Source organism: Numida meleagris, chromosome 3 (assembly GCF_002078875.1).
Source record: "Numida meleagris isolate 19003 breed g44 Domestic line chromosome 3, NumMel1.0, whole genome shotgun sequence".
Classification (NCBI taxonomy): domain Eukaryota; kingdom Metazoa; phylum Chordata; class Aves; order Galliformes; family Numididae; genus Numida; species Numida meleagris.
The window spans coordinates 106,797,268-106,820,100 of NC_034411.1; the positions used below are offsets into that span (position 1 = coordinate 106,797,268).

The 22,833-nt window shown below is 42.7% G+C and overlaps 1 protein-coding gene across 1 annotated transcript in view; it reads right to left on the reverse strand.

Moving 5' to 3' along the window:
* Positions 1 to 22,833, reverse strand: part of ELP3 (elongator acetyltransferase complex subunit 3) — an 87,591-nt gene that overhangs the window by 43,604 nt on the left and 21,154 nt on the right. The window contains exons 8-9 of the mRNA XM_021390613.1: positions 15,698 to 15,859; positions 12,091 to 12,217 (exon numbers count right to left, since the gene is read on the reverse strand). Of these exons, the coding sequence (XP_021246288.1) occupies positions 12,091 to 12,217; positions 15,698 to 15,859 (289 nt within the window). The remainder of the gene's footprint in view (positions 1 to 12,090; positions 12,218 to 15,697; positions 15,860 to 22,833) is intronic.

Genomic DNA, 22,833 nt, shown 5'->3' on the forward strand with positions numbered 1-22,833 from the left:
TCAAACATTTCACTTCCATATGCATTTGCAGCAACCTTTTAAAATCATCAACCCGTCAGTCCATCACGTATCTGTTCACAGTTGCACCAGAAATGTCAAACCATTTGGAACCACAGTCACACTACGCATGGGCTCAGTCCCATTTTCAAGTTTGGTCACAGCACATACCGGCCCATATTAAAAGATAGCATCTTTCTGTTTTAATCCGATTGTACCGCTCTAAGTACAGAGAAATTAAAAACGTGTTTTGAAAAGACCCAAAAGCCGCAATTCTTCCCCTTGGTCCAAAAAGATAATTTTCCTTTTTTTATGGGATTCTATTTCACCTTCTTACAAATACATTCAGTTGCCATCTTTAATCTTCCTGCTCTCAAGATGTTCAACTGTTGTAGAAGATAGGATATAGGATAAGTGAAGCAATTTCCGTTCAGCGATTTATAAAAATGTCAGGTTTTGTTAAAAATAAAGGTCACCAAAACCTATTTTTTAATGACTGCCCACTAGAAATCACGTGCCTCTCAACCCAATTCCATAAACATATTTGAAATTGTTCCTTTACTACATCCCCTGTATTAAGCAGATGATTAAATTCACGTCCGTCTGCATTAAGATGAACATTATCTTCACTCTCCATATTACAGCATTCCTTATCTCCACCAGCTGTATTATTTATAACTATGAATAGTGGTAACACTTGAAAGCTACTGCGTTGAGTGACACTTCCAGCTCTACAGGGAACGAACAATCACTTAGTAGTTTAATTATATGCATTAATAGAAGCTCGTGGCTCAAAAATGGGGCTCCGTTTTAACTTGAGATTTGCATTTTCCCCTCTCTCTTGTAAACGCTGGTCTAATTAAAATGTAATGATAGGATCTGCATTCACTGACACTTACAATGGCCTACTGACCAAGAAGCAGAGACCAAGCAGTGCCTTTTTACTACATGCTGGAATAGGCTGTGATTATATACATCGGTTGCTCGGAAAGTAATGCCTCCTATTTATTTCCGTGGAAACTACAATGGACACAAAGAGCAGAATAACATTATTTGATAGAGCAAATTCTCTGCTACAATACATTATTTTTCAACACAGTCACCACAATTAGTTCTGCTTTTTTGACAGCGATGAACAAATTTTCACCATGTTTGTCAAAATCGAGACTACCTGTGCATGGCTCTCCAGAACATGGCTTGTCCTTCATATGTCACTGTCATAACTCTTGAAATACACCACCACCACCTGACTGTGCCCACATCCACTGTCTGGTCTCTATAAACGTTCACAAGTGTCCATGAATGTCAGTGAGTGCAATTTTTTCGGCATGGAGGAATTCAGTTCCACACCTTTGCTCCAAACACACTTCCATGTCAGACACCATTCTGTCAGACTGCCCCTCTGCTATCATCTGTCACACAGCAACAAGATGTAATGGGATTCCGGTGGGAAGGTTCAACCCCTACTGCCATACCACCAACATCCACCTCTGACATTGTGGGCCAGCATCATAAAATAGGACGAATTACCTTCAGAGCAGCCCTAGTACATTGCCAGCTACCAGCTGTCACTCAGGAAGCAGAGAAATGCAGTGCCAACAGAGAATCAAGACATGGCCATTTTAATGTCACTTAACATCAATATCAGTCAATTGTATGACCCTAGTCTTAGAGCAGAGAGGGACAGTCCCTTTCCTCACCGGGCTGGCAATGCTGGGCCTGCTGTATCTCAGAGTATTGTCAAAGATGAACATGAGCCAGCAATGTGCCATCGCTGCTAAGGAGGCTATCACTATTCCAGAGCAGCTCTGCTGGGAGGAGAGAGCTGGGGCTGCTCAGTCTGGAGCACGTGAGACTCTGGGGATCCCCCCATGGCCATAAATCCCCACAGGAGGTGCAAGGGGATGGAACCGGGCTCTGCTCTGTGGTGCCCAGGCAGCCCAGGGCCACTGTGCACAGCCTGGAGCCCAGGAGCTGCCCATCAGCAGCACTGCAGTGCTGGGTTGGTGCTGCAGCTCTGCCACAGGGAGCAGAGAGCGGTGGGGGCTCCTCCTGGGGGATCTCCCACAGCCCCTGGCCATGGTGCTGGGCTCCCTGGGGGGGACCACAGGGACATGAAGGTGCCTCCAGCCCCAACCAAGCCATAACTCTGTATGTACCTTCTGTGCAAAACCAGCCAAGCCTATGTGAACACAAAGACAACGCAAAACATACGGTGACAATAAGGCAGATCAGTCTGCTATGAAAGAGAAAAGCAAACGCTCTAGTATTTCACCTATGGCAAGCTGGAGCTTGTTCTGCTGACTGTGCACACCCACACTTCACAGTATCTTTAACAGGCACTTATCTTAAATACATATAATTAAAATACAATTGAAATATTTTTCTAATATAACCTTGGGAATTTCCAAACTTGCCTTGGGTTTATATAAAGATGGTACGCAGAAATCACATGTGCCAAATCACAGGACCACAGAAGAGCAGGGGTTGGAAGGGACCTCTGGGGATCCCACAGTCCAACCCTTTGCTAAAGCAGGTTCCCTACAGCAGGTTGCACAGGAAAGCATCCAGGCAGCTTTTGAATATCTCCACAGAAGGAAATGTGAGACCTGAGAGGTACGGGAGTGTTATCCATCCTCAGAGAGAATGGACATTGTGTCCACCAAACAGTTCTTCAGGGGATTGACTCCATGTTGCAATTAGAAAATCCTCTTACTGCGTCAGTGATGTCCGATACAAACACAGTACCACGTGGCAACATTTTTAATTAACATCCCCTAAAACGTGTATGTTAACGTTATAAATACGAACAAATGTGATACTGAATCTCTAAACAACTGATTCGAAGGCAGGCAGGCCTAAAGCTGAGAGAAATCATGTCACTTCTGCTTGATGTCTGCGTTCATGACAAAGTCTACCCATGTGGCCATGAGGCAAAAAGGTTCTAAAGCCAATAATCCCAACTTCCAGCTCTCCGGAGGGCAGCTGTAAAGCATTCTGTAATGAAGAGAACAAAGACCATTTTCCAGTTGATTGTTATAATTTTCCTGCCTACTGACAGCTATGTAATAAAATCTTTTCCGTTCCTGACGTATTCAAGCTGTCAGATTTCACCATACCGTACGTAAAACATGATTTTGGGAACTACTAAGCCAAGAAAACAGTGCCGTAACGCCCAACGTATCTGCCACAAAAGGTCAGTTCTGTGACTATGACTAACACCTTTGTTAGCCCACCTGTCTGCCAGTTTCTTCAAGAACAGTAGATATTAACACCCGAAGAAAAAAGCACATCAGAGCATATTGCAGCACAGTAGGAAAGTTTCTTTCATTCGTTTTGCTCGTCTTTGAATTCCTGCAGGTACAGGCTCATGATACTAAAGAATTTTATCAGCACCACATCACAGAGGACCCTGATATCTCACGCTGAACTATCATGATAGCTCAAGTCAACAAAAATGTACTTTTTAGTTGTCACTTAATAGAATAACCTACATGCCTACTTGAGGTTGATCTGTACGCCTCATATGTAGACTTCGAGTGCCAAGTCAGAAAAGTGGACATGCCTGCTAACATCCAGAGAAAACACCGTAAAAGATGTTGTAATTCACCCTTCAAGGTGCAGAAAGATGTTATTCCTTCACCTTCCTTGATAGCTTTGAAAACACAATCTACACAGAATCATTCAGGTTGGAAAAGACCTCTGAGATCACCAAGTCCAACCCCATTCCACTCCACCGTGCCTACTGACCAGGACCCTCAGTGCCACATCCCCATGGTTCTGGAACACCTCCAGGGACAGTGACCCCACCACCTCCCTGGGCAGCCTGTGCCACTGCAGCACCACTCTTCCGGAGAAGAAATATTTCGTACTATCCAAACTGATATTGGTTGTATATACCAAAGAATATACCAACACAAGTTAGACAGATAGCTTCAGTAAGAAAGCATTATCACATTAAACACAGAAACAAACGACTCTTGCTTGGAGTGCAACACCACAATGACAGAGGAGACAAGCTAATTTACAGGAACATTTAGTCCACAGATGAGATGCTGTCTTCAGTAAGTTATTTACCAACACCGTGCACCTCAGTATCATGAATACCCTAATTCTACACACGGCACAGGGAATTGCTGCTGCCAGGTGAACAAGGAACCTGACTGCCATCCTGTACCTCCCAGAATATCTTTTTTCCCTGGTTTGGATCTACAGGTTGCCTCCTGTCTAATGCTCTGCTGGATAGTCGCCCTCTGCACGATCCCTGCCTGTGACAGTCCCAGGCACCACAATACAACTCAATAATACAAGAGACATTTAACATTTGGAAGACGCCCTGGGCATCAACAGCACGACCTTGGAGCACGGTTTTGACTCCTGAACACAGTACCTACGTGAACAGCAGACAAGTTTCTCCAGATTGTGCTCACCGCACCGAGCAGTCCCATCTGCTCCATCTTGCAGGTGCTCCAAGTGACTCTCCATTTATTACGCAGTTTTGGAGAAACCCATGAGAATACCTCAATCAATTTGCTGTGAAGTTTCACCTTCACTTTTACCAAGCACAGGACTCTGGTCTTCACGTTTCTGGGAGGGTCAGCTTTCCCCTAGGGCTAAGTACAGGAAATAAAGCATTTTTCATTGTCTTAAATTAGTACACAAGTTTTGCAACATAGATCACTTTAAAAGAATGTCTTCTACCCTAAAAATCATTGAGACCAGCAACTCTACAACATTTTTGATAATTTAATTCTCCTTCTTTAGAACTCTCCTTTCCGTAACAAGCATCAATACTACCACGTGCTCTCTCCCACCCTGTGCAGCCCTACAAAACATTCTCACTGTTACTATGTTCACAGCAAAACCATTACGTTTTTCCAGTATGCTTGAGAGAAAAGAAAAAATCAAGTCCTTGAGGATTTAATTTGGACTTCATAGTTTGCCCACCCTGGTAGTAAGCTTGCTGCTGCTGAGTTGTGCTGAAATACATATTTTATTGAAAGACGCTCTGTTTGCCTAAATGCCTGGAAAATCTGCACTCCCTACCCAAGACGCATCATGTTATTCCTCTGCTTCTTTCCATTTGGCTTTATGTTCCCAGACATATGCTCATTATTGACTTCAACAGCAAGGGGCCTTAGTGAAAGAGCCCTAGCAAACAAGTGCAGAACGCTGGCTTGAAAACCACCACTTGAACAGATAGAGCGACTGCATGAGCCTACGCAACCCGCAGTTGTTTGGGGATTGTTAAGTGCCAAAATGATCTTTTAGTTTGGGTGGAAAAAGGGTCTCATCTGTACCTTCATATTTAGCAGGAGCTTTTTCTGAATGGGAAGCTATTTTAAAGACAGCAATGGTTATTATCATAACTTTTACGGCCGGCACGCTGCAGGAAATTGCACGTGCGGGCGAAATACTAATTCGGAAAGACAAAGGAAGCAATCCAAGACTCATCATAAGTGTAGCTGTTCCCCACAGACCCTTGCAATTTATCATCTCCATACCAAAGGTATACCAACACGCGCTGTTTCCATGCAGTGCAATGCAATGTGGTTAACATCGTGCTGCCCCTGAAATCCTCACCTTCTGCATTTTGCAGCTTGTGACACGCACACGCTACGCATGGGTCCCCAAGTGATGCAGAAGAGAAGGGACCGGTTGTACTATGCACCTGGTTCTGCTCCTGCACATCACCACACGGAGAGCTACCGCTTTACCTCTCACTTTTTTTCTGGCTTTGCACATAACCAAAGAGAGAAATCTGATGTGCTTTAGAGGCAGAGTAGCCAGAGCTGCTGCAAACACACCCAGTGAGCAAATGAAAGTTGCTTCCACACAGACACTGGAGAGGGAGAGAAGCTTTGTGCTCACAATTTGGCCATCTGCAGAAGCGGGCACACACTGGGCCTTTATCTGGGTACTTTATCCACAGAAATATGAGTGCAATTATCCGTGAAAACAGTTTCTAAATATAGCCCGTTCCTTACTACCACGATGCCCATTAACATAAAAATTACCGTGGCGTTGGCCATAGTTCATGAAGCCAGCATTGTTTCCGAAGTGAGGAGCTTTCTCATTCTAACTTCAGTAAATCTCCAGGAGAAGCTCTAGGAACTGTTTCAGAAGGGCTGATCGTTAAACACTTCCTAATCTGCTTCTGTAAATGTGCCCGTGAAAAAAATAAATAAATAAATAAATAGAAGTTTTCAGAGGTAATGCTGGCTACCTGCCAGTGGTGGTGCTTCAATGAGATGTTTAGTAGGAATTGAAAGGAAAATCATTTACCCCACTAAACATTTCAGAGCTATATTTAAAAACACAGATAATTGTCTTCCCAAACGAGTTAAAAAAAAAAATCAATGGAGATCAGCAGCTTAACTATTTTTTTTTTATTACAGTTATTAAAAGCTCCTGATAGAGTTGTAATATATTACCTTCATTATGAAATTCGGCTCCTTAATAAAAATGAAAGCCCTCAGGAAAACCATCTCCTTATTTACAGCTAAAGGTGATACAACAGTATTTAAAGTTTTACAACACCAAATACATCAGAGTGAGAAGGAACAGCCATTGCCTTACTTGGCCATTATTTTTCTCCCTGATGTTCAACACACCCAAATGAGGCTGCAGCCTTCTGCTTACTGAAGCTCGGATGCATCGGGCACTTCACTAAAATTAGTCTATTTCTGAGAAGTGCTTATTTAGCGATTCCTTCAGGAGAAAAAAAATACAGCCTGACACATGACTATAAGAAAGGGATTATTTTTTACTGGACCAAAATAATTCAGTGACTGCATTTTATTTAAAGACCATAAGAATGGCTCTACTGAATGGAACCAAATCTCTTATGTCTGATGCTCGTCTCCAGCACTGACCAGTAATCGGCTCTCCCTGTGCTTTGGCCCTCATCTTTTTATTTATATGAGATTTTGGATGGAAAGAACAAAGCCAGAAGGCTTCCTCAAGGATTCCCTCAATGAAAAAAACAGGTTCTCAGCAGGGAGGGACCAACATTATGTTTCTGGCCAGCATCTCCTAACTTTACACAACGCCTGCCTTCAGAGCTGGAAGGTTCTGCCAGTGACTTGCTGTGACACTTCCCACACTTGAAACTTCTCATGTCAGGTTGGATATTAAGAAAAATTTATTCTCAGAAAGAGCGGCGAGGCACTGGAATGGGCTGCCCAGGGAGGTGGTGGGGTCACCGGCCCTGGAGGTGTTCCCTATCCAGGGACGTGGCATTGAGGGATGTGGTCAGTGGGCACGGTGGGGTGGGTTGGAGTTGGACTTGGTGATCTCAGAGGGCTTTTCTAACCTGAACAATTCTACGATTCTACGATTTCCTGGTCCTCCTCCCTGTTCTTTTCCTTTACACACATCCTTAAAGTCATTTGAGATGGGCTTACAGCCATCCCTCACAACGCACCAAAGGAACCGCAACAGCAAACCATGCCTTGGCAAAGGTCTTTGAAAAAATAAAGGCAAACATAGCAACACGTCCTCCACTAATAAATGTTACTACCTCAGTAGTATTTATTATACAACAGATACAGTCTGTTGGTTATACTATTGCCACTCAGTGACTGTAGACACAGAACAAGGAATTAGCAACAGTACACTGGGAATTCTTTAGCCTCCTGAAGTTTCTGCTTCAATCCTAAAGTTCTGCTTGGTAGCCCTGTTGGCAAGTGTGATTCATGAATCCTCCCAACCATTTACCCCTAGAGTCACCTCATCTCTCTCGTGCTACAAGAGCAGAGCTGAGTGTTTATCGTGTTCCGCAGAATGAGGTGTCTGCTCTGGTAACAATTCCATTATTCCCGCTGAGCCCTTGATTTATTCTAGCTATTATTCTAATTATTTTCTCCGACCACCTGCTACGTGAGGCACTGCAAAGCGGTCTTATCTGTTCTGCTTGCATTTGCCAACAGTAAGCAGCGGAGTGGCTGCATGTGGCTGCGTGTGCATGCATGTGGGCACACTACCTCCCTTACTGGCACAAGCACATGGGTGGTGGGAGGAAGCAGAGCATGCTGCCTCCTGCAGCGTCTTCCCATGTTTGGAACGTGGTGAGAAGACCTGAATTGGAAAGGAAATCCTCTGAGGCTATAAAAAGAATCAACAGTAATGGGGTAAAAAAAAGGGATAAGGGGGAAGGAGGGGTGGAGAAGCACAACACAGCTGAGAGAGAGAGCGAGCTAGTGCATCCACTCTGGTTAAAAAAAAAGAAAAAAGAACGTAATAATCTTCATAATAAAGGCAGACAGAAAGCCACCCACCTGCTACTCACTGTGAAAGACAGAATATATATGTATACTGAAAGGCAGATCTAATATATTGACGCCTATCCATAAATTACAGTTCTAAATAATTATTAATATGCTTTCCAGGAATACAGTTGCTACACATAAATGCAACTTTGATATGCTTGCAAAAGAGCAACTGACCTCGCTGCTGGGTGCAAGTCGCAGGTTACACTTGAAAATCAATAGGTCATGAGGGACAGAAGCAATGTTACTCCTGACACCATAATTGCCTGTTCAATTTGAAGAAGCACCCAGTATTTTTAGTATGCAGTCAGCACAATCAGCAAGTTATTATCTTCCCAAGAGAAAACTCTATCCTTAATATATCAACTGGTAATGAAGGCAGTGTTTAGACCTTCTAAAGTCATCTCCGTTCCTTTTTGTCCTACCTTTCTCTGCTCTGAAAAGCACGTGGCTAGAAAAGAAGTTAGCATCACAGCAAATAAATTTCTAGACCTAGTTAGAAATACCACACAAGCAAAAATCTGTAGGGATCCCAGAAAAGGTGCAGCTGTCTTTGTCCCTCCAAAATCAGAGGTATCTCACAGCAAGATAAAGATTTCTGTGAAGTGGAGGAATAAGCAATCCCAAACTGAATAACAGAGCACTACTCTACTGATGAGCAGCTCAGGACTCTCACATGCATGCAACAGATGCTCTCCATTTGGTTCCTCTCTTTGTTATCACAGTATTTTTTATGCAATAGAAGTGTCTAAATATTTACCAGCAGGAGCTAACATTTATACAGCACAACATAAAAACAAGCTGTTTTTAACAACTCAAAACTATGACATAAAATGTTGGGGTAGGAAAAAAGAGAATGTACATTCCTGGGGATTCAGCTAGATAGAAGGAACTACAGTCTGCTGGGCACTTCTGTTGTGCTTGCCAGTGCAGGGAAAAACAAAAGAAACAAATGGTCGCTCTCTCTTAAGACAAAAGATCTTTCAAAAATAAGTTATAAAACATTTCAGACAGGTTGAGAAGCACCGAGAATTTGAGACAGAAAACATGCCTGCTTTACCACTCCATCTTGAAACACGTCACAGTGATGCACAACCTCTCCTCTCTCATCCCCTGCAGCTTCATTTTGTGAAGCACACGGTGATCACTTTGCTGGGCATCCACCTCGCAGCTGCCTCTTTCATGCAGGTCTCCCCTCACCCACACGTGGGCTCCTCTCCTTCCTCAGATTTTCCTCACTTTAAAACAACACGGCTGTAATTCTGCATGTTGCTGTGATCTCTCAGCCCTTCTCCAGCAGCCCGCCTCTTCGAGTCCTATTTCTCCTCTTCACTCTGCAGCATTCACATTACTACTTGAGGGCTTTATCCTCCACACTGATTACTCATCCTCCAGCTCCTCACCTCTACACTCACTGGCATCCAATCTTAATTTGATCTGCGAGTCCTGCTTTAAATTTCTGAACTCATTAACGTGGCTGTCATTTGAGCTGATCACCCCATCACCCTCCTAAGCTATCACCAGGTCTTCTTTTCCCATTGCTTCACATTTCTCTTTCCTGGCCCTTCTGCCAATTCCAGACCCTCATCCCAAGCTTCTGATCTGATCTTACCCCTTCCCTATGGTCTGATTTTTGGGTGGTCCTGTGTGGAGCCAGGAGCCGAACTCAACGATCCTTATGGGTCCCTTCCAAACTGGAGAATTCCGTGATTCTCTGATTCTTCCTTTTCTAAGAACAGTGATTTCTTAATTCTCTTCAGGCCTCATTCTCTGGTTGGCCTTGCTGTCCCTTCTGGTCACAACATGTGAATTCCTTCCTTCCATGTTCCAGAGCTGGCACACCATCAGCACAGATGACTTCCCAGCTCCTAAAGCTGAGACCTCTCTTGCAAAAGTATTCCAAATGCGCTGGCCTTCTCCACTTTGCTTTCTCCTCTTGTTTTCCCATGCTAAGCTCTCTCTGCTTGAGGGTAGGAAGGCCCTACAGAGGGATCTGGACAGGCTGATCAATGGGCTGAGGCCAACTGTACAAGCTTCAACATGGTCAGTGGGCATGGTGGGGGTGGGTTGGGCTTGGTGATCTTCAAGGTTTTTTCCAACCTCAATGATTCCACAACTCTTAAGATTTTCCCAGCTTTCTCTTAATCCCTTCTCACACAATTCCTACCTTTTCACCATGTTCACATCTTCTCTTCCTGAGGACTTTGCCTTCTGCATCCTCTATTTCTGCAACAACTGCCCTTAATAAAAACACAGCACGGCACCACCCAGACAAGCAGGGCAGCCCTTCAGCTGCACAGCCTGAGCATCACATGAAGCCATACCTTTGAAGCAGACTCCTGCAAAAATACTTCCCAAAAGCTCCTGCGCTAAAGCAGGAGTGACTCCAGATTCTACAGTGGAAAAGTCTCAGCCACTTGTCATGGATAAGAGGCAGAGAATAATCACTGTTAAATTAAATAATACTTTCCATAGAAGCTTGTAATTCTTCCTTAAATAATTCCTCCCTCTCCGGTTTTACATCTTGCAAATACTTTGGATTACAGTGTCCTCCTTGCTGAGTCTTATCCAAGGTTAGCTCTTTAAATCTTTCAGTTGGTACTGCTATTCTTCCATCATAAATCCTCCTCAGCCTAATACAACCTCAGTAAAGACAGATCCATTAAAGAACCCAGGACTACGGTTGCAACCTCACTAGATATTGAGTCAGACTTTGCCATACCCTTCAGCACAAGTAATTACATGACAACATGGCTAATTTGATGCCCACTGTTACTCTCCATCTCCTCCAGCACTGTAAGAAAATAATCCAGGAGCAACAGAATCTGGAGCAGGAATTTTGAGTTAACTTTCAGCTCTGTCACTGACTACATCCCTTGTTTTGTGTGCATCACTTTATCGCTTTGCCCCAGCCTCTTGCACTGTCACACGAACGTACTATTTCCTAAGTACTATGACATCCTGATTCTGATGCACTCAAGAAATTCTGCACAAAACTGCTTACAAGAAGTGCCCACCACGGGTTTCAGAATTTCCTTCCTGTACTGAACTGCTGCACATAGGTTTAGAAAGAAGCAATCCAATCTCTTTGCAGCATGCCATGAAAACCCACTGTTTCCTGCCTGTACTTCTAAACAATATATTCCATTGCACTGATAGATTTTAGTGCCAGAAAGCACCTACTCTGACTTTGCACAGAAATATACCTGTGATTCCTGCGTCGTGACTGCAATTTCTGCACTACTTTAAAAAGACAATGAATTTGGACTTTATAATAATGAGATTGTGAAAAAAAATCTACATTATCAGATAAAGTGGTTAATTCCCTACAATGTTTACCATTTGCTCTTCATTTCTCATTTCAATCTCTCTATAGATAATTTTAAATTTTCTTCCACATCGTTGATAAAGACATTGAACAGCACTGAGCCAGGAACAGAGTTGCTATATAATACACCTATACACTCTATTTTGCAATTAATTACCTTGGAGATAGCATGCTTTTAACTTTGAAACAGGTACTGTTCTAAAGCCAAGGAAAGAAAACGAACTAGGAGAAAAGTAAGAGCCTCAGCTAATATCGGAAGAGCTCTGTTCCACAGAGACCTGAGTGACTCAGTCTTTCATGAGGCAGGGATATAATTTTCTGGATGAAGTAGTTCAACAAATCTTTCTTACCTTCCACCTTCAAAAATGAATTTTAAATTGTTTGTCCTTAAGAAACAATTCTGGCCCCGATCATAACTAGCAGCTGAGCTAAGAAAGAGAGGCAGCATTAGATGGAACAAACCAGAAACTCCTGGTTATCCTGAGCCATACTCACAACAAATTGGTCCGTGTCCCTTTCAAGCCCCATGTTTGGTAAATCGGGCATCATGTGTGCCACCACTTTGAAGCCAGCATCCTTGGCTAAGTGGAACGACTCGCACACAGCCTTCACGGTGTGACCTCTGGGAAGAGAGAAAAAGAGAGATGTAGAGCCCCAAACCTCCAAGACAGGCAGCACAGGACCGCACAGAGGAAGACATATTTTGACATATTTAATTCAGATTATTTTCTAGGAAGGGAGCATGGATGAGTTTTATTATCAGTCTACCACCATTCAAATCTTGGAACATGGCTTCTATTACGATAAACTAAACTAAGGGCAAATAGTCAAGTTTGCTGCTTCTTCAGCAGGTGAACCACCCTAAGGCTATGGCTTTCCAAACCACCGTCTAAGGAACTTTTGTGAGCTGCTGAAATTCACTTTGTACAACAAGGACACAAGGAGATGCCACAGCACGAGCTAGGGCACGCTGTGCTGAGGGCAACATATAATCAAAACAAGTGTCACCAGAAACAAAAGTATAAGAACAGGAAAAGGAGAAGGATAGGAGCTACATGAAGTCAGTTAACCAGAAAATCATTCTGCATCAGGCTTGCCAAACTCTCAAGTATTCCCTTTAGAGAAAAACAAACTCTTTGTGGCTTCTGAGGGGTGTTAAACTTCCAAATCATAGGCTGGATTGGGAGTCTGGAAGTATTTTGAGTTCCCTGCCACCGACATGACATCACAGGAGCTCACATTTGCTCTGCAGGAGCTCAGCAAGAGTGGGAACGGCTGCAAGAACAAAGGTTGAATCACACCTAGCTCATCAGCCTCTAGCAAACTCCTCTCCTTCCATCTCCCACAGTTCAGGAGATTTCTTCTGTCTCCCCACAGAATCATTAAGGTTGGAAAAGACTACTAAGATCATGAAGTCCAACCACCAACTCATCCCCACCATGCCCACTAACCACGTCCCTTAGTGCCACATCAACCTCTCTCTTGAAAGCCTCCATGGAGCAGTCAGGAACACTGAACAGCTCCAGGGAGGTTCCCACTCCAGGTGACCAGCCTCCCCATGACAGAAACAAGTCCTTGTTTCCAATCTTGCCCAGCTGCAGGCTCTTCCCGTACTGGCTGACATCTCTGGAGACTTCCATCCATCAGCATCTGCCACTTTCTTTCTCCTTCAGTCCCCATTTCCTTCCCATCGCACCTTCCCGCCAGTTCACCCCTTGTCAACAGGACAGCTCAGCAGGTGGTTCTTCTTCTAGTCGATAGTCTTTTGGGTGAAAAATAAATGCAGTGGGGGCATCTCAACACAAGCATACCTTCTGCTGAGACCTAATGTTAACCAAACATTAGGGACATGGTTAGTGAGCATGGTGGGAATGGGCCTACATCTGGACATGATGAACTTAGTGGTCTTTTCCAACCTTAATGATTCCATGATTCTATGAAACTGAATAGCTGCTTCCCTTGTTTTAATATCTTTGCCTCTCCTTCTCTCTACCGGTAGTTTCCACCTCTGTTAAATCCCTACCTGTACTTTTATGACTATAGGTTTATTACTGATTTTTTTTTCAGAAGTATTACAGTATTTTTCGGAGACTGTTCAAGGACAGAATTACTCAAGACCTTGAATAGCCTAAGGGGAGTAAATGGGAGACTTGCTTCATAAATAAAAATTATTTTCTTATTAGAAGTGGAATCTGAGCTGCATCAATAACTTGATTATTTGATGCCTAGATCTGTTCTTGAATATTTTTCTGCCTCACAGCCACCCAAGGCACTCAAAAACCTCACTAATGACTTATGGAACATAATAGAAAGTAATTTCCAAACAGTTAGCCTAATTGGTTGTAATCTGACATTTTGCTACAAGCAAAATATTAAAAGTTTAAAGCAAAACACATCCCCCACAAAGTAGAAGAACAGAAGCAAAATGAGGTCATTTCAAAAGAAAGAGGAACTTGCATCACTCTTCTCTAGAAGAGTATTCCAATTCATTGTTCAAAAATGTTGGAGCGGGATGCATGAATGACAGCCTGTATTTTGTCTGCCCTGGGAGAGCTTGCAAAGTCTTTTAGGAAATCTGCAAGCAGCATTGAAAAACACCAAAAATCTTTAGAAATGTAATTCTATACAGGATTATTTCTGAGCGAAATAGTAATATACAACTTCATTGTTCCTCTGGTTCATCAGCAGGAAAGCAAGGGTTCATTAGGCAGTTCACAAGCCAGAAGTGACATAAAGCTTTGAATGATTTATGGCATCAGCTCTGATCTAGCACGCTGTAGGAAACCTGAAGATGACTGCAGTGAGAGCTAAGTGGAGCTTCACAGTTCCGCTTCAGGACAGGACATCTTTAAAAGGAGCTTGTGAAAAAAAAAAGATTTTGAAAGCTTAAAAGAAATGATTTCTTAAATTTATGATGTGTCAGTAGTAACCATTAGTGGATACATCCAGCCTAAGAATGAGACGTAGCTAAATTCCCCAGCGTGAATCTTTTCCTTTGGAAAGCTCTGACATCTACAGGAGGAAAACATCACCTATAAATGTTAGTTGCTAACTTTTGGGCTGCTCAATAAATGGCTGTTCCTCTCTACTGAGTCCTGTAGCCTGACCATTCCATAGCAGTGACTTCCTGCACTTCCACGAACATGCAAAACCACAGCTAAACCCACAGGAAGAAATTCATTTTGGATTCTTACTTTAAGGCTCTAAAAGAAAATGTCCAACGTTTTCAGTTTTGCACTACTGCCTTTAAGGTGAGTATTAACAAAAATGTGTTCTGCTTATTGAACCATGCTCTCTCTGTCATTATGCATGATTACGGTTATCAAAGATCTTCGCTAGCTGACTGGAATACACAATAAGAGCGAAGGCAAGTTGTACGAGTGTCACAAGTGAAAAAAACAACCAAGAGAAGAATAACTTCTTTCAAAATATCTACAGAATTATCAGACTTGCAGTGGAAAAAAAAAAAAAAAAAGATTAGCTTTCTTGCCTGTAAGGGATGGGATGAAGAATGAATTGCGCACACTCCTACGTAGGACAACTGTGCTTTTGGCTACAGGTCGAAGACGATGAGGAATAAATAACAAGCTTCCTGTGAACGTATTCTGCCATCCCTAAAAATTCTGTATACCTAGAATGACCGTGGTTAATCCGTCAATAGCAGCATGGTTTTGGCTGTGCCTCACCCTCCATACTTGCCAGTGTCATCTCCCCTCTCCAGTAAGGCAGCTGGTATGGAGAAGAGGCTGCTGGCTAGCGGAGGACCTACAGTAGATTATACCATGTTGTATCTACTCAAGACTAAAGGTTGTGAATTATGTAGGACAAGAACTACAAGCTCTCTCCGGGCATATTTTCTACTTCACAATACTGCATTTATTTATGAAGCAATAAAAAAGAAAAAAAAAAGAGAGAGAGAAATATACAACACTGGAAGAGATAAAATAAAATATCACAGAACTCTATTTTTCTCAAGCCATGGTCTACACCACACCACAACAAACTCCATGAATCCACTGCAGTTTATTATTTTTCTTTTTTCTTAACAGGTTAAGACTTGCTTCCACAAAGCATGCAATGAGCCAAAAAAGTTTCTTCCCACCTGTTGGTGTCCCTGGCCACATCCTCGTACACACTCTGCACTCCGATCTCCAGTCTCGTGCAGCCATAGGACAACATGTCGCTCAAATGGCGCTTCAGGCAGTAGTCTGGTCTGGTCTCTATGGTTATCCCAACGCATTTTGTCAAGCTTCGTTCGGAATACCTGCAACAAAACCATCCTCTGTTAAAACTGGGAAGCCGTCGCATGTGACTTGAGCAGTTTCCACTATCTTCCTGGTAGGTTTCACAGACTCCACCAGAATTAAAAGCCACCTTAAAAACCCAAAGGTCTTGGCAGCCAGGATGCCATCAACTTTATTGCAACACGATACAAAGGAAACAATACACGCATACATGAGCTGATAAAAGTCTGGTATTTGCTTTGTACAAAAGAGAATGGGACTATGGCAGCCTTGCAGGCATTTTGAAACAGAGCTTCCTAGGAAGATGCTCACAGAACGGACCGAGCCTTCAGCACTCGTCATCACCCAGCAAAAGGGAAAGCCAGAGGAGCAATGAGAACCGAGTTTGGTTTCGGGGGCAAACCAAAGACAGGCAGAGCTCCCACTCAGTTTATGATGATCATAGAGGATCTTGTGTTAGGGAGAGTTTGGTACAGTGCGTATTTGTTTGATTGCCACAAAACACAGATAAGTTGCAGGGATTAGGATGAGAGCCAGTCATGTTCTGAAAACATACCAGATGGTCCACAAAAACTATACACATCATCCCTATTTCTGAGCAAGGTGCACGCTCCCAGCTCCAGCGAAGCCTAACGGTGAAACAAAACTCATTGGTCGCCCTTTTCCCCATCCACCCCATTTATCATTGGATGTCTAACTGAGACTAATTGTTCCAGCTTGTGTAAAAATCCTCTGCTGATGACAAATGGTAAGTTATTGACCTATGAGAGAATAAAACAAAAGAAAATAGGAATCCAAAGCAGACTTGAAACAAAGTTCACAACAGGAAACCATAAATCAACACAATCTCCAACATCATCAGCAGGGGTCACATATTCATTTCCATAGAAGAATCATTTCACTTGTCCCCAACATAGTAGTTGCCTTTCCTGCAACCTGGTGGTTGTGTAACAGAGGACTGCAGCATAGGGAAGATTTACAGCAAGAAGAAAACTTTTGAAAAGAAGAAGCAGCCATTTGGAACTGCGGAGAGAATCTGGATAATTCCCAAACCGTGATGTGGGCAGGATTAACAGCTACTCTCCGAAAAGCATACTGGCCTCTTTAATGGTCCCAAATGATAAAGATCTCAGTATTCACATTAAACGTCACTGAGGACACCTTGAGTAAGAGAGATGTTATGCTGATACCTGAAAGAATGCTGCACACCAAAATCACAAGGATGACTAACTTCAGATCGTTATTAGGTATTTTACAAGGATTCATCAACTGATTGCTGGCTCTGGATGGCTGGAAAGCTCCAGAGTTCAGCTTTCAGCGTGACAGAGGTCCAACTTGAAAACAGAAAAATATCACAAAAAACAACAAAGAAAAACCCGACAAAAAGCAGGTAGATTCAGATCCCAAAGCAAAAATATTAATTCCAATCAGACCGATAAAACCTAAGATATCTGAGGGGTAGACTATAATGGCTGTCAAAATTGGCATCTTAAAAAAAGGCATAAAACGTTTCAGTTTGTGGCTCACTAATCTGACAGACTACCAGAAAACTGTTTATCATGTCGGGGAAAACACTGCCAAAGTGTGATTCATTAACAGCAGATCAAAAAATGCTTGCTTTTAAAGACATTTTGTTTCCAAATAATTAAAAAAAAAAAGAGAGAAGTTTTAGCTAAGGGAAACAAATAAGTCACCAGATAACTCCCATTACGCCAGATGAAATGTGTTTGCATTAAGCACCTGCAATCACGGCTAGAAATACAGAGTGGAGACAAAAGTAATTATATTTCCCCCCGGAGCAAATTTATGGCAGGGTTAGAAAACACTGAATCTAACGAACACCAACAGACCCCAAACTATAACATCTCCTAAGAGCACCAACAGACCCCAAACTATAACATCTTCTAAGAGCACCAACAGACCCCAAACTATAACATCTCCTAAGAGCACCAACAGGACGAAAGTCTGGTGCCATGGGTAGAAAAATTGACTTGTCTACATTGCAAGAAGTGCGTCTTAAATGGGACTAGGAAAACAAAACAAGAACTGCGGAGATGTGGCACTGAGGGACGTGGTCAGTGGGCACAGTGAGGTGGGTTGGGCTTGGACTTGGTGAGCTCAGAGGTCTTTTCCAATCTGAATGATTCTATGATTTCCAAGAAAAGTAAAGCCACATGTGCTGTAGCTCTCCCTGCACCTCCTGAGACCCAGCAGCTTCCTTGCATTAACCAGGAGATGCCTGCAAAGACAGAGCTGATCCTGGCCAAGCATTGGCATTAGGTTTAATGCCTCTAAGGCTTTAGAGAACAATAGCGGTAAGCAGAAAGAGTGCAGCCTAATACTTTATTTTATTAACATAAAAGCCCGAATCAAGTGGTCCATATGTCATGAAGACTACAGATTCCCTTCAACTAACTGGAAAAGAGAGAGAAACATGTGATAGCCAACCACCCACTGAAGGCAGTTCTGGCAACACATTTTTATCATTTCCCGAACAGAGAAAAATAAATTTGACTTTTGTTCTCCCTTTTCTTGATTTTTGAACTTCAAACACTCATTTGGATATTCAGCATGTTTTCTTTCTTTGCAAAAAGAGCAACTGTCTTCTGTCTGACATTCAATATTAAATATATTGAATGCCAGGCTTTTATAGAAAGGGCCAGTGGTGAGCTGCAAAAGAGAGCTGAGAGACTTGAAAGGGGCAGGAAATACTATTTAAAACGTTACCTACTAAATACCGGATTTCCATCAGGACAAAGACTAATTTTTATTTTCAGATTGGCAGCGTCTCTTATTTTAAAATACTGTCAGGATCTCAGATGGGTATTCACCAGCCAGCACAGAAAAAGAAACGACAAATGGATACATACCTGATATATCGACTTTTGTCTGTGCGTGTGTGGTTTTTGTGTTTTAAAGTATATCTTTCAAACCTCGTGCTGATCTGTGGACCACAAGCAGCAGGCTTTTCCTCCTGGTCACCTGAAAGTTGTCCCTCAGCTCTCTGGGAGCAGCAGATCCAGGAGAGGAGCACTCCCAGTTGGCTCATGCAAGGTCTATTTCAAAATATCACCATAATACATTCCAGAAATCTACTAAATTAACTGTTCTCAACTATACTGCCCTTCTAGCAGGTATCAGGGTGTCAGATTGGATTCAAGGAGTTTTGTATATCGTTCATTAAGTGCATCTATTATTAACTCCACATCATTTTCATGCCTTTTCTCAGCACCCTCTCCAGTTTTTAAGCATTCTTGTTGCCTCTGATATCAAAAACAGCCACAGAACTTTGCAGACACACCAGTACTAAATCCAGATGGAATATAATTTGCCTATTCCTATCCAATTTTCCACTATTTATACAGTCAAGGGTAATTTGGCTGCTGAATCATACAGAAAGCTCATGATAATGTGACTTAACTCCTAAGTCTTTTCTAGATATTTCGCTGCTTCTCGGAATAGAATCTTGCACCATTCCTAGAAAAACAGCTTTACATTTTCCCATAATAAAGTACCCGGCTTGCTCATATACAACTTACTATAGGATACAGATTTATCCCTTATTTGCCCATCTCTAATATTGATAGCATCTGCCAACCCTCAGAAATTACTATTTTAACACAAGTATTAAACACAAGGCCCAGAGGCAAAAACAACAGAATCCTATTAGAAATCATTCAGGTCAACGACAATAATTTTCTGCTATGCCTGTTTTGAAAACCAATGTAATCAGTGACATGTTGTTGTCGTCTCTTTCTTAATGTGAAAATATCTCACCATACCAAGCCAAATCTCTTGGAGAAGTTTAGGCATGTTACACTTAAATGTTCCAAAAAGCCCTGTAAGCTCACTAACAGCATACAGTAACTTATCATGATAATAGAGATGATGGATTTGCTTTTACTTAATCTTTAAAAACAACAGACATCTAGCCACATATCCTGCAGGAACGGCATGCTAGCCAAGGAACATATTAATAGGGAACAGATGCTATCCAACTAGGCAGAGAGGCTGAAAAGCAGATATCTACAGCTCTAAAATGAGCAACTTCGGGATACTCAGTCACGAAAGGTTAAGATGACCTTGGTGATGACCAAGGTGAGGAAAGCCATGATTAACCAAAGACCAAAAGAAGTGAAATAGAGAAAGACCTGAAAATTTAGATCAACTCAACAAGTTGAGCTTGGAGAAGAGAAGGCTCCAGAGAGACCTCATTGTGGCCTTCCAATACTTGAAGGGAGTGTATAAACAGGAGGGGGAACGATTGTTTACAAGTGTGGATAGTGACAGGACAAGGGGGAATGGTTTTAAACTGAGACAGGGGAGGTTTAAGTTCGATATTAGGAGGAAGTTTTTCATTCAGATGGTGGTGACGCACTGGAACAGGTTGCCCAGGGAGGTTGTGGATGCCCCATCCCTGGAGGCATTCAAGGCCAGGCTGGACGTGGCTCTGGGCAGCCTGGTCTAGTGGTCGGCGACCCTGCACTCAGCAGGGGGTTGAAACTCAATGATCTTTGAGGTCCTTTTCAACCCAGGCCATTCTATGATGATTCTATGAGAATTCCCTCCCCCCTCCCCCGTGATGGTTTCATATACACAAGTCCACCAGGTTTGCAGGTTCGTTCTGGTGGTAGTATTTATGATGTGGACTTCTTCCAGAATTTAAGAGTGCAAAGGAATTCTATCTTCACAACCAGCAAACACCTCACAGTATTTCTCCTTTCATGGAACAGTCTTATTTGTTATCTGTGCAACGTGGAGGAATCCCAAATAAGAATTGAAAATCTGTCATACTCCAAGAACAATCAGAAATCAAGATAAGTGTACAGCACAAGATAATGGGGAACAGTTTTAATAACAGACTAACCTTAGCACTGAATTGCGCAAATAAAATAGATGCCATAGAAATGAAGGAAATGAGATACAGAGAAACCTTGAGATTAGTACAGACACAGCTAGCGTTAAGTGAGTTTTCTGTATGATTACAGAACCGTCTGAATCAAGATGAAGTGTGGGAAAGATTATTAATTTTAATCATTAGAGAATAATTGAGTGAATTTTCAGACAAAGCTGGCACATAAAATAGACCTTCAGATCAGAATCTGCCTCTTAAATAAGCAGGGATTTTAGATCAAAAAGTACCCACCTCTCCACCAGACACGGCAGTTTGACACAGGGTTGCAGGTACTTTCTCATTTAGAGAAAAAACAGATGGCACAGTCCTGGCATAAAACAACTCATTTAACAAAGCCTCTGCTCTCCCTTGATTAAACTTTGGTCTAGAGACAAAAGCCTCATCAGCTATGAGACCCGAACATCAATTACTTACAATCCACACTGCAGCAGCATCCGAACTCCCTGGCTGGCACCAGTGGCAGGATGCCATATAGTACAGAAAGATTTGCCTTGTCCCAGTGAGCCCAGAAAAGAAAAACTCTAAGAATCAAGCAAGCGGGTCAACACGCTGCAAGCACAGCATGGTAATCACACCCTTTAAAACATTTCCCTGCTTTACAAGTTTCAAAGTAGGAAAGTACGTAAAAGGAGGTCCACAGAGAGGCAAAGGCAGAAAAAGGTACAAGAAACAGCAGAAACAGTTCAAGGGCAACACCAAAGGGAACCGATCACCAAGAGCAAGGAGTTTTTAGGTGTACCTGTCTGCAGGGAAGGAAGGGAGGGATCTAGAAAAACTCATCCAGCCCAGCTATCCCCTGCCAGATGTTCCAGTGTGACTTCAGAAGTCAAAAAAAACCACCCTGAAGATGGAGTAAATAATGATGCTGCTCATGCTACTCTATCAGCATCACTGCTAGTGAATGATCCAGCAGCAGTGGTCTCCTCAAAAGATGGTGCCCCATACTCCACATCCCAGTCCCAGCAGTGCCTTTGGCCATAAGAAGCATTGCCCAGAGGAGCCCTGAACTACAGGTGCTCCAGACAGGCAACGGCATCTCTATAGATGGAATTAAGACAAAAGAAGTGACACCGATGGCTTCTGGAGAGCAAACTGCTGTCAGAACACACAAGCACCTCACACACCACACGCTCACCTGTTCTCAAATGACCTCCTTTCTCTTGATCTGGAACAGCTCTGCTTTATTACAATGCCAATCTCTGAAACACAGCTGGAGTAATTAATTCAGCGTCTACAATTTCCTGCTAGTAAACAAAAGAGGTGGCAGCTTACTCACCAGACATGTTTCAGAAGTTGCATTTTTGATGATTGCCCAGAGCAGATATTTCAGAGAGTTCAACTTCCAGTTATTTGGCTTCATACAGCCCTCTTTTCATTACAGCATTTCAGAGTTTCCTTTATCACCGCTACCAGGAGTATGAGATACTGCTGTGGTTTCTTAACAGCATCAGTTCCATAAGGCTCAGTTCTCACATGCTGAAAAACTTAGTTACCTAAAATAATTTACTGACTGAAATATAACTTCCCAATTTTGATGAAGTGACTATTTATATCTGCTAGAATAATATTGGTTCTCTCTTTTCTCCCCTAAATGCCGCTCACGCATAACTCATAGGCAATTTCGCTCCCTCCTGCTGCATAACCTGGTGTTAGAAATCCATGATAGGATCTGTGTTTAAAATAGTATCCCTTCTGAAGAAAAAAAATAAAACAACCCCGACCTTGCTGATTTTCTCTCTTTCTTAATTTGTTTACCAAACTGTAACCACGATGAATGCACCTGACATAGAAAATCCTCCCCAAAAGCACAGCACAAGCAGAGGCAGCTTCAACACCTGACTGTAACAAAGAGGTACCAATGCTGGTATGGAGGAGGTGGCAGGCGTTACTGGGTTTATTTCTGCATCACTCACAGCTTTCACAGAGCCTTTACCATGGGTGAAGGACTGCTGGGCAAAGGGGCTCGTGCGAGATTATTTCCAACGCCATAATCACTGCCTGCTCCCAGAGGGCACGTGAGCAGGGCCTGAAAGGCTTTTCTTAGCTCAGGAGGTAAAAATAAAAAAGGCTGTGAGCAGG